We start from the raw sequence: 18,177 nt of genomic DNA, 5'->3' as shown, positions 1-18,177 counted from the left end.
AAGGCGAAAATATTTATTTTCGCCTCAAGCATGAATTTTGACATTTCATATGGTAAAATACATGTACAGACATATTGTTTGCTTAAGTGTGTTTTTGGTCTGATAAGAGCAGGAGAATAAAATATATGTCTTCAATCGTTTGTTTTGTAGAATATTTTGTATCCTTGTAGTCAGCATCAAAACTTTAAACTTCAAAACTTTAAACCGATACGAGTGATGTCCATTGACAAAACTGGCTGCTAATAGTGTTGGGAGGTTTTTGATTTTATTGATTTTCATAAAAATAATTAAATAATGGACAAATCTTCCCATGATTTCTCGAAGTTAATTGGAAGCGTTAGCCTGGAGAAAGAGGTTTGTGGCACCTATTATGGTTGTGTCATCATTATAATTATCTTTTTTTTTTATAGATTGATCCCATTTGCATGAGCATCGACGATATGATAACTCGACTGGATGAGCTGGAATCACTTTTGGCCAATGTAAAGTGTGAATCTAATCGTTACTCTTTTGTATAATTTAATAATTTGATAAAAAAAAAAATAGGCGAATTATCCGCTTTTCAAAGATTTGATTTAATATACCAAAGAGCTTTCACGACCACCTTCAGTAGAATAAAAAAAAACAATTAATTTTATTTCATCATTTCATTTTCCATATTTCGATCGGCGTCGACGATCATCTTCAGGGACTGACATTTGTTTATATTCCCAAAACAACTTTACTTCCGCATACAAATCTTTGTAGAGTGTTGTGGAAGTAAAGTGGTTTTGAGAATATAAACAAATGAAATGATGAAATATCGATCGTGAACCATGCCGATCGAAATATTGGAAATAAAATTTATAGTTTTTTTTATTTTACTGACCTCGAGCCAAACTAGATAAAAAATAAAAAGAACATTGAGACCAGAGGCCAACTTAAACAATACAAACATATGTAAATGTTAATGTAAAGTAAAAACAGAATAATTGTCCTATCACGATTTATCAGTAACAACACTAAAAGTTTCACATGGTAGTCTATCTATAATACGTAAAACTTTGGTTCTGCTTTGTCCTTAATCCCTCGAATGTAATTGGTATATTATTGTTATTTTAATCATATTTTTTCTTGCAGGTCAAGGGCGTATCAAATATAATTATAGATCAGTATACAAGTGGAGTGTTGACATTTCTTCCTAAATTCATGGAATTAAAAAGTCGAATTGATAATTTGGAAAAGTTTGTCCAAGTTGTAGACGATAATATGAATCAAATGGAAAAGACTATCGATTTAGCAGAACATGAACTCAACGTAACAGACTACAGCCTTAAAGGCTTGATTTTGAAACCATTGCTGACGAAAACATTGCCGATTTCTACGCCAAATGGAGAAGAAACGGCATCATCGACAAAATCGGATGCAAGCATTGAATACCAGCCCATTCAAATTTTTAACTCAAAGCTATATTTTGATAATAAAATTACAAAAAACAATTAAGCATTCTGTAGTATATTCATGTCGTCTACCTTGCATCCCCTCTAAGACTAGCAGTTTTAATGCATAGTTAGTAATTAAGCATGGTGCAATTATGTTTCGACTCAATCTAATAATAACACAGATAATTTAAAGTTTTGCTACACCATTTTATTTATCCAATTCATTAATTCATTCAGTTTAATTTGATGATAAAAATTGGAATGTTACCAGGGTAGAATTGAAATGTTACCGTGGTAACCTTTATTGAAATAAGCATAACCAGCTCTATATTTGCTGTAATTTACCTCGTCAAATTTAATAACATACAAAACAGGTCCCATTTTACGTTTGGATTTATGTATTCACTTTTTAAAAAGAAGAAATGATCAAGTGTTTAACTAAAAAATTAAACACATGAATGCAGAAAGTTACCTTATTAATCCATCATGGTTTCCCTTTAATTATCAGACATGCCACAGAGACGAATCCAATCAAAAAATTATTCATTTCTGAAAACTAAACAATCTGGACTTAACATTATTTTTCATAATGGTATTGTTTGATTGATTTCTTTGATTCCTGCTGCCATATTAACCCTGAATAATAAGATTTTCTTTATTCAACAAATCGATGGGAATCTGAAGAAGCTAAATCAAAAACAATTGATTGTAAATGACGGAATTGGAACCATGCCTGTACTTTCAGTTTTTCTTTTTTTTATAGTTCTTTGACTAGTGTCGATGGAATTCAACTGAATTTGAAAATTTTCAATATTATTTTATTTATTTTTTAAAAGAATAAATACATATACAAAAGTTGTACATATATTTTGACATTACCAGACTGTCAAATTTTTACACCATTGAAAATAGGTTCAATCTCTGATTTATGCAATGGATTCATAATTACACATTTTAAAAATGAGATGTTGTCAAATGTGTAATAATTTGAAAATTAACATATTTGCTATGTTCCAGAACCTGGAAGAATCTACTAGTCTTGCAATTTTCTTCGATATCATAAAGGGAAAATCGGCTATCGTGGTAAAAACTTTTACATTCTTGCGGTTATGGAACAGACAAATTATTGCAAAATCATGGAATACTCTTTTATGAAGAAGCCAGCCCATGACTTAAGCCATTAAAAAAGCTTTATTCTTATAAAACAGAAAGGCTACTAAAGATTTTTGTTTAACTCTTTTTAAAAAATCTTTTAAATTTCATTCATTTCATTCATAGTCCTTTCGATGGTCTTCCTTGCTATAATTCCTTTTGTTACTGTTGGACTTGGTCCTTTTCTATTTCGTTTTTTTTTTTGCTCCGGCATCTTCTAAAATATTTAAAGTCATGCTTGATAACTATAAAATGAATTACTGCATTTTGTTGATGTGTTTAGTCCGAAAAATTGCATTCATTTCATGCATAGTCCTTTCGATGGTCTTCCTTGCTATAATTCCTTTTGTTACTGTTGGACTTGGTTCTTTTCTATTTCGCTTTTTTTTTTGCTCCGGCATCTTTTAAAATATTTAGTCACGCTTGATAACTATAAATTGAATTACTGCATTTTGTTGATGTGTTTAGTCTGAAAAAAAAATGAAGTTATAGAAATTACAGAATCCCTATTTTTATTTAATCTTACCGTAAGAATTTGGTTAGAAACATGTTCTAATATGTGAATATAAGCAAGCTATAGCTAGAGCAAAGAAGCAATCCTGGGAACTGCGGATAACTTTAGAGCACCGGAGACACAACCGGACTGAATAAAATAATGTCAAAAGATATCCTCTTTGAAATGATTCACAAGATATATGGATACTTTAGGCGAGATCAGTTCTTTACGAAGCAACATTCAATATTAGGCTACGCTCTGAAGAAGGACTCCGCGTAATCCAGACTGCATCTTAGCTGTTTCACTTACCCCCCTAAACTATTTTAGGGTAAAATACATTTTGCTGGGGAGTTATTAAATTTGTATTTGTAATAACAGCCATAGCAAATAAACTTCACTGTCGATTTTAATTAGCAACTTTGTACGTCCATTTTCACCAAAGCGTACATAGACATGTTATGCAGGTGTGTGCGTACTTTAGGAGCGATACGATCTATAAAATGCAATGGTTTCTCTTGTTTTGAATTAGTTAAGCGAGGTGATCAACATAGCCCAGTCATGAAGGTTTTTGTAAGTTGTTGCCAAAAATCAGGAAGGTTAAATATTTATCCAAAATCTCGTTCTAGGTATTGTATTTTGCGGTTATAGTCTGTTTTGCCATTTCAAATTCAATAGCAAGCTCTCTAAATTATCCGACACCAATTAATCCTAGTGTTTTAATAGAAACAAAACCAGAGGAAAAAGTAATTCTCATTTCTGATATTAAAGAAATCAGCAAATTTAAACGTGAAACCAGCAAGCCCTTCTATCCGACAATTACCCCAGAACAAGCGCATCACATTAGTAAACGCGAAAATGTGTTCCGACATTCTGTTCGATACGAACGGGATATACCAGTGCCTTTGGTAGCAAAGCACAAACATCCCGAAATATCTGCTTCTGAAAACGGCGACAGCAAATCAACTGATGAAAATGTTGAAAGTTTTGCCAATGACCAAGTTGTCAAAGATAAGTACAAACAGGATGCAGCTAAATCAGAAGGAAGCCAGCCAGTATCACACCCTGACCACACACCTGAAACTTTAACTACACACTCTGTTATCAGACCCAAACCAGTATCAGTTTCAGAGCTTTTTTCTAGGTAAAATTCAATGTGAATCTATTTTTACATAATCTGAAAATTTGTATTTTTTCAGACATCATGAAACCGATGATAAATAATTAACGTGCGAACTAATAAAGGTGCTAATTTTTGAAATAAACAATGCTGTTTAAGCATACATGTGTACATATAAAAACATATTTGTATTGATGTCATGACTAGAAAGGTAGTTTATTCTCGAAGGAAGTAGGTAAAAACCAACTATGTACTAGATCCTTAGAGTGTCAAAATGACATTCAAAATTTTATTTGGAAAAATACAACAAATCATGAATGTTATGTTAAAGATTTCCCATAAAATTGAGTGCAAAGACTGGATTTTTTTATAAAGGAAAGAAATGTCAAATGAACGTTTTTATAAAGATTTCATTTCACATTTTCATCCCCAGGGTAGAAGGAGAACCTTTCTTATTTTTTAGAAACGTTACAAATGTGAAATTTTTGAATATTTGTGTAGTGGCAAAATTAAATTTTGCTGTGATTTTCTGACTACGTAGCATTACATTGATATTGCAAAATTGTTAAAATGTTTTGTCAAAAATAAGTAGATTTTTATACGTTTTCTAATACGACGCAAATTGGAGGTTGTTATGACATGCAATTTTTACAAATATCAACAATTTTTTTCGTTTAACATTTTTAATTTCAAATTAGGTTTGACGGTTCATTGTCCCAGCAGCTACGTCGATGCATCTACCTGTATTTTTCTACCATGTGTTATACATACAAAAAATGACAACAAACATATTCGCCACAAAATGAATTTTGACATTTCATATGGTAAAATAACAGCTGTTTTTAGATTAATTCGCTCGAAGGAAGACCTTATAATTGGGCCATGGTCCTTAATTATTATTGTGACATTTTAATGCTTGTTTTGTTTAAGTAATTCGCCACCTGGATGGTTTGAAAAGACGTTGGCCATTGGTTCTGTCAGGTCAAGGTAAATCTACTATGTAGTCGCATAACCCCAGCTGACGGCACCTTTAAATGTCAAAACAAGTTGTTGTAATGATTAATTCGCCTTAAATGAATGCAACACAAAAACAAAGTTTGTTTATGTCTTCTCCACTAAAAGTGTTTTACGATAAAAACTTTTTTTAAAAATGAATAAGGCTGGAAATACATAAAGCGCTTATCTGGCTGGCTTAAGTCATCGACTGGCTTCTTCGTAGATGAACAAAGGAGTTTTAGGTTGACCTAGTTCGATTTTGGCCCTAGACTCCTTTGTTCATTTCCGAAGAAGCTAGCCGATGACTTAAGGCAGCCAAATAAGTGCTTTATGTATTTCCAGCTTAAATATTCGTCAATATATTTTAATAACACTCTTTATTTATTGGTAAAATTTCTAACATACAGGACATTCTTGAAGATTATTCTCAAATCATATACTGTTATTGCTCACTTATTTATTCTCTCTTATTCATTCTATCCACCAAGTGGCTACAAGTTTGATTGCTGGGCATTCTTAAAGGGCTTTTACTGGTGGCTATATTGGTGATATGTTCTGGGCTTGTATAAACATTTCGGGCTAACTATCAACTTGGGGCTTTTGTAATGGTCCCCGAGAGTAGTATTATTACTTGGCTTAATTTCCACACAACATTATATGTAAACAAACACCTCGTTTCTGATTGGTTGAAACAAATTTGCAACAAACTTTAAATGTCATGGCGAATGTATGCTTTTCGTAAATTTTGACATTTGAGGGTACCAAAAAAGTTGCTTTGTTGTAGCAATTCGCCGATGCGGTTACCTGTTAAATCTACCTTGTGTCAGGTATTGTTGTTTACAATCTAGCTGTGAGATTATTGACGTGTTGTGTGTATTTGCAAATTGGATTGTACTCAAAGCTTCGTAGAAATGATTAAATACATTTTATGCCTTGTAAGTTTTGCATGACTATAGTAATCCTTTATTGATGATTATCTGATTGCAGTCAATTATCCACTTGGTCACCACAGAATTTACGGCTCAAGACTGTCGAGAGCTGGGGTTTTTAAAGGGTCAGCTTATGTGTTCTAGTTGCGAGAAATTGGATGATTTTGCTTTGGAAGCACTCAAGTAAACTTTCGCAACATGTACGATTAATAAAATTTAGAAATTTATGGTGTTTCTATTTTATTGCAGACCACATTGCAGGGAGTGTTGTACTCTAGATCAACTGCCAGCAGCTGATCGTCGGTACCCAAAGGCTATTTTGGAAGTTTGTACTTGCAAGTTCCGTGCTTATCCGCAAATCCAGGCTTTCATAAAAAGTGGGCGTCCTGCTAAATTCCCTAATTTAACTATTAAATACGTTCGAGGTTTAGACCCTATTGTCAAATTATTGGATAACAGTGGCACTGTCAAAGAGACACTTTCGATTACAAAATGGAATACTGACACCGTTGAAGAATTCTTTGAAACTCACTTAGAAAATGTGGGTACTGTCGGATCCAAGGCGTCGTTCAGTGTTATAGAGGAAGAGGACGAGAGCGATTATCTTAAAACAAATAGGGTGTGACGCTTGCATAAATCATAGCAAAAATTACCATAGAAAATAAATGGAATACAAATGCTTAAAAAAATATGATTGTTTTAGGAGCAATTCATTTTATCAGGTGATTGCCTACAAATACAAACAAATTAAATGATCTTTAGATTTCAACATCCAATTAATCTATTGCGAGCAGAAAACAAAAACAAAACAAATTATTATATTAGAAGGTTGCCTACAATTCTGTACTAAAGTTTAGTAACATCTAGCAACTACCATAAAACTAATTCCTCTCCATTTGAAATTTCCTTTCTAGACAACTTTATTTCAGATACATTAGTGTTTTACTCGTAAGGAAAGGTTCCAAAAACTTTTAGAAGGAAGAAAGAACATCTGAGCGTTTTCTGCTTCATAAATTTGGTTATTGTTATAAAAGCAATCAATTTCCACACCATTGTAAAATTTTTGTGCTTTGGAGATAATTTTTACAATTTCCATTTTTTGTAAAACTTACGAGATTTTAGTAGAATTTCGGTTATATAAACAATTTTTGGTGTATTTGAATGCATATTAAAATAAGAACAAAAAGGGAATATATTATACCAACGATACTTTTAAATTATGAACTAATTAAAATTAGGAATTTAGAGTTCCTAATAAAGTCTACTTCCCGTGGCAGAACATTGTACATACAGGTATACGTTTCCGATAACAGTACATTTACATATTCAGTATTTTGCTTATATTTATCACCTTTAGCAAAACCAAATGGCCATTTCATAAACACTATTGCAATCGAATCGAAGTTGTGTTTCAGATCTTTGCAAAGTTTTATCGTGAGTAGTTACATGGTAAATCTTGTCTTACTGAAAATAACATGGAATCTAGACTTACCGTAAGTAATTTAATTAATTCAAAATTTATATACGAGAACGTTTGTTTTTGTGGATATAATGTCAGAGAAGACCATTGAATTAGATTGAAATTGAAGAATGATGTGAGTGATGAAGTTGATCCTAATATTTAACTTGAGAAGGAAGAATGTTCGTCTTCAGAATTCAATCAATTTCCAGTGATATAGAAGCAATCAATCAGTCGTATCTAATAGAACTGGATTTTTTCCATGAAAATGGGAAAAAAAGGTGAAGTACAATAACTCCTTCACAATGTCTAAGTCGTGCACTAAGTGAAACGCCTTATGTGACTGCTTACGTTATGGTGCGGAAACTTTTCATGGTGGAGAATATCGACACCGTCCATCCATTCATGTGTTCTTAATTTTTTCATTTTTTGTGCGCTATTAGAATAATTATTAATGAGTCAATGAGGAGGTCTACCTGATTGGCTTGTAATGCCAGAATTACTATCAAAACAATCAAAAACCAAACAACTTGTTGCATTGATTTTGAATAAATAATTAAAAACCTCGAAAACTGAATGAAATGTCAACATTTCTTTTCAAAATCACGTTCTATATATCTATAAAGGTTTATTTCGCTACACAAACTGTAGATATTGTAGATGCGTACGTTGCTATAAGCATTTTGAAAACACCCGAATTTGAATATTTTCTAAAAATTGAAGCTTAGTAATATAAACAACTATCTCGGCCTCATTTGTTCCAAAGCCAAAGGTCCGCATTTTACAACTACAATTAATATTTGAAAATCCTTGGTTGTTGGCACAATTTAACATTGTATAATAATTTACGGATTTACTTCCAATGAAAAGAAATACCGATGTGAATTGATGCTTTGGAACAGCGACAGGCCCACTACTATCTTTTTACCACTCGAAGCTCTACATGTTGAGGGAAAATTTTATGATTTTTGTAGTACACACGTTGAAGCGAAACCCCTAATATGTGTTGTCAACCTTGAAGTATTTGGAACTCTTCTTAAAAATAGAAGTAGCATCTTTAATGACATTATGGGCATTTGCATCGTATGGATACCATCACAACATTTAGGTATATTTTTTACTTTTTTTATTTATATAACATTTCGAGTCTTCTGACAATGGTACATGGGTGCTATAAAGAGTTTAGGAACAAGTTTTCTCCACTTAGCTATGATACATTATAAGGAATCATATTTTAAATTTATTGTTGATGTTTGTGTAAGGATAAAAATGGGTGCTATAAAGAGTTTAGGAACAAGTTTTCTCCACTTAGCTATGATACATTATAAGGAATCATATTTTAAATTTATTGTTGATGTTTGTGTAAGGATAAAAAATAACCTATTTGGTTGACGAATTGGGATGGATGGGTTCCTATACCCGTTTATGAAGCAAGTTCATTGATGTAACTATAACACGAGGATATAATTCGTGTCTCAAAAATAGTCATATATTTATCCAGTTGGTGGTGATCTTATTTATTTTATCGAAGACTTAAGAGATGTGGTCCCGAAATTTACTTTACTGTCTAAAGGACAATGACTTTGCATACAATATATCAAAAAAAGGCCTAAATCAGCCTTACATTTCGGAAATCATATGTTTCCCTTTTGAGTCCACTTAGCGTGTATAAATCATCTAATAAGGAAAAATGTCACACCAAATGGCTAGCATTATTTACTTTTCTTAGATTAGGTAGTCCAAAAAGTTCTAGAAATCAATATAATCGACTGCATTTTACGCCCGTCTCTAAGTTGCAAGCTGTTTATTGAAAATATGTAATTTCTTCGATAATACAGGTTTACCATATCCCTTTTATGCTTCTGGTGGTCAGTTTCGCATCCTCCGCAATCAAGCTAAGCTCTGAAAAAGTTCTTGATTTTTACACAAAAGACAATCGGCACAAAATTAGATCAGCGCGTATCGTTCACCATATATTAGTATCACATAAACTTATTTCCTAACATAAAAATAATATCAATAAACACATATGGTCAGAATTACTCGGTGTCTAATTTCTTTTTTAAATTGAATTATATATTTGAAAAAGATACCAGACTAAACGCTACCTTGACACATCGGCCGAATGCAAGTCAATATACAGAAAACAGAGGAGGAAGTGTTTTGAATTAGTAAGATACAGACTTTAAAGCTTCCTCTGCTGTTTTATTATCGTACTCCGCAATATCGGAATCAACCATGCCATTGTTTCCATATTCGGTTCTGTTTGTCTCGTCGATTACTGCAATGAATACATAATATATTCTTAAAAAATGAGTGCATGAATATACCCCTAAAGATGGGCACATGCGTTTCTTCGCGAATACATTCGATGAATATAAACTAAGAATAATGAACTTTTTATGGCATTCCTAATTCGGCTTGCCACGTTGGACTGAGCGCGAGCAATGATCCGATGAAAGGGTGTCACATCTGTTAATGACGTTTTAATTATGGCTTACTCGAAGCATTTTGCAGATCGGAAACATTGTCCTGAATATATTACACATTTGGCACTCCACTGAGAGTGTCGAAACACAAATATGCCGTTAATGTAAAACGCCACTTTTATTTTTGAACTCGTTCTCACCTAAGTGCGCCTCGTCTATTCTATTTTATTATTAATGGCATTTTCCACAAACTTTGAGGTGGATTGAGAATATCTGGATTGGCGAAGGAAGCTAAATTCTAAATGAATACAAACACCGTGTAATTTTAAAATTTAAAGATTTATTTAAATTTAATTTGAAACAAATAACTTTGTTATTATTACATTATACATTAAGGGGATTCTTATTTTGACTGTTCTTTATTATTTTAAATTATTAAATATATTACAATTATACAGTATAGCTTACATAAGTATGTTTTATATGTTCGTAATTAAAAATGTATGCAAAAAACAAATGAATACATTTATTAACTCTTTGAGAAGAAAAATGTACAATAGTTAAAAACGCAATATATTACTTTTTTATAATTTGATTGAAAGCAATTGTTTTTATATTTTACAAGTTCGCATTTGACGAAGGACTTGTAGAGGGTCGAAAATACAATGTAATTATATTTCTTTGCTGCTTAACAATCGCTTAGATCACGACTTGGATTGAATGTATATTATAAATTTTGGTATGGTATGGTCGCATGTAAGGATATAAAGCTTATTGGGTTTCGGTAAAGTGTTGTTTTAAACGCTAAAGTGTTGACTATTACAAGAATAAAATACGTTAATTTGCTTAACGTCGGCTTTTTATACTATTGCTTCGATGGGGAACGTAATATGAAAATGTTGTATATATGTGTAAGCCTGTTCGGGTAAGACGTTGGACCTGAAAAAATTCGATTAGAATAATTGGTATTGTCGAGGATCGAACTCGTATTTTCGTTTGTACAAATACAAAGCTAAATTTTTTTTTTTGGAAAATGATAGCAAAAGTTTCTATTGTGGATTTTTTAGGATTTCTTCCAATACGAGATTTCTATGAATAGCATCGATTCCAATCTTTTGATATAGTGTGCTATCTACAAACGAAAATAAAAAACCAAGGAATGTCAAAATGTGTTGACTTCTGAATAAAGAATAAAAATGATATTGTAAGTTTGAATGGCAGAGAAAAAAGCTAAAAATCATTAATCTGGGCTACACGCTGACACATGTTTTAAAAAGTTAATGAAACTAAACAAAAATGGGAAAAAAAACACACACAATCGATTAGAGACAATTCTCTTGTTATTATTGAACACCTCAGTAATAGCTTACGGTTTGTACGAAATTCTTTCTTACTACTTTAGAAATATCGTTAATTTACTATCCTTTGAATGATTATTACAATTATACTTTTCACAATCAATTTTGTCATCCGAATGCCAAATGTCTACACAATATATGCCTTCAAATCTTCCTCAAAATGGAAAAAGAGGTGCATTTCCATAAATCTAATGCGTTAGGGAAATCTGTGTGTTATGTTTTGCCGTCACTGGTCTAAGACACTTATGGAGTTGCTTTTGTTTGGGAAAATTCACAATCGCTCATACATGCCCATTTATTTGCTAGGGACTGCTGCGATTTGTTGATTGGTAGGACTGAATGTTCTTGCTATGCTTGATATTTAATTATGGAGCACTACTTAATCTCACGCATTGCATTTGTACCTGGTGATATAACTGTAATTTACTACAACATTTTGTAATCATACAAACTTATTTCGTAAAGTAGATTCTAAACTTACAGAAGTTTATGTTTTATGCATACGCATCATTAAATTTAATTTTATGAGCTAGCATTTGAATCGAGGATGCTTGAATGAAACTCCATTTCCAAAACAAATTCGAAAGAACTTGGGGCGCTGCAAAGAGACATGTCGGTGTGAAAACGTTCGGACATTAAGCATGTAGTTCCAGTTCCTTTTTTGTAGGAATAAGTGGGATAGGGACGATTCGTTTGTGCTTCAGAAGAGTATATGAGGTTAGTTTGCTGCGATTTTTCATATTCCGTTTGGTGGTGAGGTGCGCGAATGTTTCGCTTTTTAAAATAAGAAATTACGCACTTCGTCGGGTTCATCGGCGTGGATCTCATCTGCGTTCAAGACGCTTAGGATGTCATCTTCAAGCGGTTCTTTGTGCAAATTGACATGATCTTCGTCCTTGTCTCCGGCTGTGTCACAACCGCCACCTACCACACTACTATTAATGACTAGTGTTGTTGCTGTTGCCGTGGAAGATGGAGGATTTCCGAGCACTTCTTTTACATCAACCAATGGTCCTAGGGGATCGAATGAGTCTTCCAGAAGTATACCGCTCTCAATAGCTGCAACAGCTTCCTCGTAGTATCAGTTGAGATCTCTACGAAAGCTGTCCTCTATTGAAGGGTCGGCAATCATAATGGGGTTTTGGTCGGACAACATTTGTAAGCCAGGTTCATCGATTTGGCCTAAATCCAAGTCAAGATTATCGAAAATATCGCGAGACGACGAATAATCGGAGAAGATTATCTGCGGTATGTTCGTAGTGGTGGTTGGGGTGTGCACCACGTTTAGTGCCTGATGTTGGTTGTGCTGTGAGTTGCTGTGGGTCGTATGACCATGATGCAGCTGCGACGGGTTCTGGCTGTTGATGTGATTATGTTGATGATGGTTTAAAATGTGAGCAGAAGGCGATGGCACGGGTGATATATTGCCACCCATCATTGTCAGACCAGGTGACGATACCGACAACGGCGATGAGTTGTGATGTGGCGAATGCAGCGGAGAGTGGTGTGGTGATGTTTGCACAGAAAGTGATAGCTGTTGGTGGTGAGCAGGAGAATGCGAAGACATTGGAATTGGTAATGGCGACGAAGGCGAAGGTGAACAATGGGAGAGCGGTGAAGGTATTGGTGAGGAATTGGCCGATAATATGTCTTGTCTATCGTTATTATTTATAAGGGCTGTCCTACATGGTGTGGGACCGTTGGTATTTGACGCGTTTGTCGACGAATTATTATTTGTGTGTTGGAAATGCTGTGAACTGCCCAGGGACAACCTATCACTTGATGTTCCTGATATATTGTTGTTGTTGTTGCAGTTACTGGTGGTGTTTGTGCTCTGTGTCCTAGTTGTGTTGGCCGATGAAGAATTCAAATCACCTAAATCAAACATTTTGTTGTGAAACGTATGCTGCATAGCCGTTTGGGTACCTGAAGTAGCAGATGCAACATAGTCTTCGATTTCAAGTGTATCGTAGTTTTGTGGTGACTGACAACTGTCTCCCAGACTGAATTGTTCAAAGTGATTGTGGAACGCTGGATGAAGCGTGTTGTAACCCTGGTTTGTGGAGTCGATAGCCCCAAAAGCCGTTTGTTGCATTGCTTGCTGCTGAATTTGTTGATTCTGTCTCGTGCTATTCCCTACACCTCCTACTGCTGTGGAGCTGTTGGCTAGGTTGCTCGGGCAATGTCTTATGGGGCTGGCAGGCGCACTCGTGTGTATGTCGTTTGAAGGACCAGACGTTAAAAGTCCCGGGGAAGAACCCGGACTGGGAGGATTTAAGGGCTGCCGGTAGTCTGTGAGGTTGCCAGTGGAACTAGCCGCCCCAAGAGTAGGAAGGGTGGTGAAGGCATTCGGAGCATGTGCGTTGCCTTGCTGGGAAACACTGACTGGTGACTGTACAGACAAATTAGTGAACGACAAATGCGGCGACGTGAGTGGGTTATTCGACGTAGAAGTATTTACAGCTGATGTTGGGGAATTTTCTTGTTGATGGTATGGGGACGGTGGACCACAACCACCTCTTGTAAGGTTGGGCGGACTAAATGGACTTGACGATTGGTCACGATCTTGACAACCATTACTATGGTTGGGGGATAACATGGGTGAAAGTGTATGTTGTTGTTGTTGCGGTTGCTGTTGCATCATTTGCGATATATTGGAGACGGCAGCAAAGTGGACAGAAGTGAGGTCGGGCAAGGAGCCAGTGTTGGCGTAATTCATAACATTTCCTGGTATACTTGTGTTATTAAATTTGGCATTACACTGCTGCTGCGGTTGCAAATGCTGTTGCATTTGCTGACTGTGCATATGTTGTTGAATATGTTGTTGTTGCGCTTGTTGTTGCTGCATTTGTATTCGTTGCAAATGCAATTGTTGCTGTTGTTGGTTCTGCTGGATCGTGCTCTTCCTTCTTTGTGCTTGCGGACTGTAACTTCGACCAATATTCGGCGAATGAGATCGATGACTATGGTGTTGTTGCTGCTGATGCTGGCTTGACTGATTCTGGTGGTAGTTGGTGTGCAATGAATTTAGATCTTCCATCAAACTTGTCTGTGGAGATGTCCCAAAGTTACCCTCGGCCATATTAAGTGTTTGATGCAATGCAGAATCCGAGTTTGATCTGCGCCAGCTAGTGTCCATTGGTGGACTCAAATAAGTGTTTTGGGTATTGCTAGGCATACCGCCTAAAATTAATCCCGCTGTACTTCCGTAAGGCGAGCGGTCCTGTTTTCGTTCCGATGGCCTTCGCATTGGACCACCGCCCATACTACGACCTCGCGACTCTCGATACGCTGTCGGCGAACTACCTGGTAATGTTCCACCGCCAGCATTTGCATCTGGAGAAGCTCCTCCTCCACTTGCGCCGCTACTCGTACCGCTACCTCCCCCACTAATATTTGTGTTCCCATGTTGTATATTTGTTTCGGTTCCATCTGCATTGTTTGGAGAAATTTCAAGAACACGAGTGGCCTTTACTTCATTCATTATCTTTTCAAATTCTGCAGTGCCTTCTGCCTGTTTTTGCTTTTGCAAAGCAATTTTCTCACTAAATTTTCGTGGGTTCGCCATATTTATTTATTGTGATTTATATGTGTTCGTATTCTTCCCACCTTTTTGCGAGATATATCAGTGTCTGCTTGCAATGTCTCCTACAACTTTAGGTGAACATAATAAAAATCAGACATCGTGTGCAGTGTTGTTTAGAAACAGGTTGGAAAAGCCGATTTCGAGAATATCGAGAAAGATATTGGCCCGAGCACATGAATGGTCCAGTTAATTTCCGGTAATCAATGTAGAATTTATTGGGAAGAAATAAAGATACATTATTATAAGGAGAATAATAATTTAGAAAATTCATAAATCTATACATATGTTTGTAATTTGTATTCTAAATTATATTTTAACAGTTTAAAACTTGTCCAAAGCATTTTTAAATAAAGTCGCCGACGACAATAAAGAAATCAATAAGAACTAACTAAAACAGAATTTCGTTTACTTTAATGTTACCTTTTACATGGAATCTTTGCGTTTAAAAGTTACCACAAATAGCCTAAACAAATGACTAACCGAAAGTCCAACTGACTAAATAAAACATGGAATTCTGTCCGACAAAAAAACTTTCATTCTCTGTTTGGCTTTTACATGCAAAACTGTACATGTATGTTCTGTTCCAGAAAGTAAAAATGTTACTACGATAACCAACTTTTCACTCATGATATCGAAAAAATGGCAAAACCGTAGATTCCTGCAGGTCCTGGAAAAGAGCAATTGTGAATCTTGTGTTTTTTATTTAGAATTGCAGATGAACTTTTCATATGATTTACTGTTTATTATATTTTGTACAATTTAATACAAAGGAACAATAACAATTGAATTGCATCGATTTCGGAAGCCGATAGAAACATATGCTCTGTTCCAAAACCTGCAAGTTTCTAGCTTTGGAAATTTTTGCGATACCATGGGAAAAAATGATGATGTGCGAACGAACATTTAAGAAGGCTATCGTAAAAGAACAAAGGATTGTAAAGTGAACAAATATGGATTATGAACCGAAATTAAAATAAGTGAACCTAAACATATTTTGTTCTATAAAGAAGAAGCCAGCCAAGAAAGCCTGTTATTTGCCTGCACCTTAAGTTAGCCGAATATTTTCTGGATTTCCTCATTATTTTATACATTTCACATAGTTTCGTATAAGCAACGATTTTCCTTTGCTTCAAAGCTTTGACATTGTAATTGTTAAAAATTTCATTGAGTGACCTGTCCATACATTACGGTCCTTCCACCAATATGATTTGATGCTGGTTTGTAAACATTTTACACATCAATCAATGCCGAATACTTAAGGGAAGTGCAACAGGTACCAATACACATTGAATTAGAGCTATAGAAGTTACTAGAATTAGAAACATGAATACTCACGGTCGGATTTAAACCACAAGGTGGTTGTTTAAAAATTTCTCGTTCTTTTTCTTCCTAGCAATATGGAGGTTTTTGCACCGCCTGGGATGTAAAATGGTACATACACACAGGTCTTCAAGAGCTAGACCTTCACCGGCCTTTAGTGGTCTATGGATGAATTGGCTCTATCAGTTTAAGCATAATTAGTGGATTACAAGTGAAACCAGTAAAAACCGTATTCGCGCTTTTTTTGCTTCGCTTCAGCGGAAGACGGCCAAACGAACGAAGAAATAGTGTGGTGTGTGTATATTTTGCCTTTCGTCTCTGTTGTTTGTGACAGAAAAGTGCGCGTAGTATTGAAACGCAAAAAAAAAAAGAAAATAGTCAAGTCGAAAGAAGAATAACAATAATAATAATAAAGTAAATACCGCGAGTTCAATATTAGTAAGAAGAGTTTCTTATATCTGTGTGCATGGATGGGCGTATGAATGCTTGTATGTTTTGTCCAAACTATTTAATATTATCACTTGAAGTCGTTTTTTTCGGGTTTTGTTTTCCTATTTCATACGGCACGCGAGCGGAGATGTTTGGGGGGTTTGGATGAGTCGCAAAGAAGAGAGAGCGAGCGAGAGACGGTGAGTGCAAAATCCAATAATTAAAAAACGAATTAAGCTACGACTTGAAAAAGTGGCTTTGTTTGGTTGTGTTGAAAAACTTGTATGACTCCGTGGGCAAAGAGTAAGGGGACGTTTTCTGAATCGATTTGAATAATTAATAATGATTTTGTTTCATATGCGAGACACAATCTTTGTTTTTTTTTTTTGGCGTGAACGTTGTTTACAGCATCATCATCCAGCAGCACCTGTCCTGCGGACTGATTGCTAAAAATGTGGCAACTTTTGAATATTCTTCGAAACCAGATTTATTCAAAAAACTTGTATTTGTCTGACATTCCTATTTGTGTTGTTTTTATGTTTTAAGCTAACGTATCTTGTTGTTCCCTCCACGCGACGACAAGGGTTCATTTGGGGTTTTAGAAGAAATATCAGAGCAAGAAAACTTCTTTCAGCATACGGAATTTACTACACGGTCTGTTTTGTTTAGAAGGCGAGTACTCCTTGCTGGTTAACGCTTGATTGACTTTCTTTTGTTGTTGGTGTGCTGCTGCGTTCTTCTTGTTTTTCAAATTGCATTTCTCTGATACGTTGTGTGTATTATGCACACACAACAGAATTCCTTAACTTGCACATTTCATTTCACTTCGTAGCATGTACATACCTACATACATATAAACAACACTCACACATTCGACCGATCTCTCACATACACACGATAAATTTTGTACTTTTTATATGACAAATATGCATAACATTTCGTTCCGTCTTTTCTGAAGTAGTCCGAAATCACAACTTCGATCCTTGTGCTTAGTTTTTATTCATAGTTCGGGCTGGTTCACTGCACCACTAGTTTATGTATGCATTGTTGTAGTTTTTATTTCGTCGCACTTTGCTTTATAGTTTTCTTTTCTTCTCTGCTATATGGATCCCAAGAATTCTGTTATGTCTCTTATTCTTTTTTCCACTTCATCATTAACATTCACTGAACTCGTATTGGTGTTCGCACCAGTGGAAACTTTGCTTAGCAGGTCGCTGTCGAAAGAAATCGCTTCACTGGCATTGAAAAACGCCGTTGATGTGCATTCGCTGCTTTATATTGTTATTCGATAAAAATATTTTTCAATTGGATTTTTTCTCAGCAAAAAGAATTTGTTCAGCAAAACACGAACTGTCACTCGTAATTGTCAAACCGATTGTTGAAATGTGTCAAATTATTTCTGAAAAGAGGGGGCTGTTTTCAGTGGACGAGATGTGTTCTGTATGCACATGAATTCGCTCCCCAAAATAGAAACGTTGGGCGTAC

At 35.0% G+C, this 18,177-nt stretch overlaps 4 protein-coding genes across 4 annotated transcripts; 3 read left to right on the top strand and 1 right to left on the bottom strand.

The window, feature by feature from the left end:
* Nucleotides 1-56: 56 nt before the first annotated feature.
* Nucleotides 57-1,613, top strand: LOC131801282 (biogenesis of lysosome-related organelles complex 1 subunit 4-like). The gene is made up of 3 exons (XM_059119811.1): nt 57-354; nt 411-482; nt 1,120-1,613. Exons 1-3 carry the CDS (start codon nt 295-297, stop codon nt 1,480-1,482), a joined length of 495 nt encoding a protein of 164 aa, XP_058975794.1. The 5' UTR covers nt 57-294; the 3' UTR covers nt 1,483-1,613.
* Nucleotides 1,614-3,525: 1,912 nt separating this feature from the next.
* Nucleotides 3,526-4,367, top strand: LOC131801281 (uncharacterized). The gene is made up of 3 exons (XM_059119805.1): nt 3,526-3,639; nt 3,696-4,210; nt 4,266-4,367. The coding sequence occupies exons 1-3, from the start codon at nt 3,628-3,630 to the stop codon at nt 4,288-4,290; spliced, it is 552 nt and encodes a 183-aa protein (XP_058975788.1). The 5' UTR covers nt 3,526-3,627; the 3' UTR covers nt 4,291-4,367.
* A 1,590-nt stretch (nt 4,368-5,957) lies between these two features.
* LOC101900580 (selenoprotein F) lies at nt 5,958-6,872 on the top strand. The gene is made up of 3 exons (XM_005190684.4): nt 5,958-6,117; nt 6,170-6,294; nt 6,361-6,872. The coding sequence occupies exons 1-3, from the start codon at nt 6,094-6,096 to the stop codon at nt 6,734-6,736; spliced, it is 525 nt and encodes a 174-aa protein (XP_005190741.1). The 5' UTR covers nt 5,958-6,093; the 3' UTR covers nt 6,737-6,872.
* Nucleotides 6,873-10,319: 3,447 nt separating this feature from the next.
* On the bottom strand, nt 10,320-18,083 carry LOC101900757 (homeobox protein 13). Its single transcript, XM_020039348.2, has 2 exons — nt 16,279-18,083; nt 10,320-15,011 (listed from the first exon to the last, which is right to left on the bottom strand). Exon 2 carries the CDS (start codon nt 14,923-14,925, stop codon nt 12,439-12,441), a length of 2,487 nt encoding a protein of 828 aa, XP_019894907.2. The 5' UTR covers nt 14,926-15,011; nt 16,279-18,083; the 3' UTR covers nt 10,320-12,438.
* Between the last annotated feature and the right edge of the window lie 94 nt (nt 18,084-18,177).

Source organism: Musca domestica, unplaced genomic scaffold (assembly GCF_030504385.1).
Source record: "Musca domestica strain aabys unplaced genomic scaffold, Musca_domestica.polishedcontigs.V.1.1 15, whole genome shotgun sequence".
In the NCBI taxonomy this organism is placed as follows: Eukaryota; Metazoa; Arthropoda; class Insecta; order Diptera; family Muscidae; genus Musca; species Musca domestica.
Note: the sequence above shows the minus strand (reverse complement) of the source record. Positions and strands in the feature narration are given on the sequence as shown.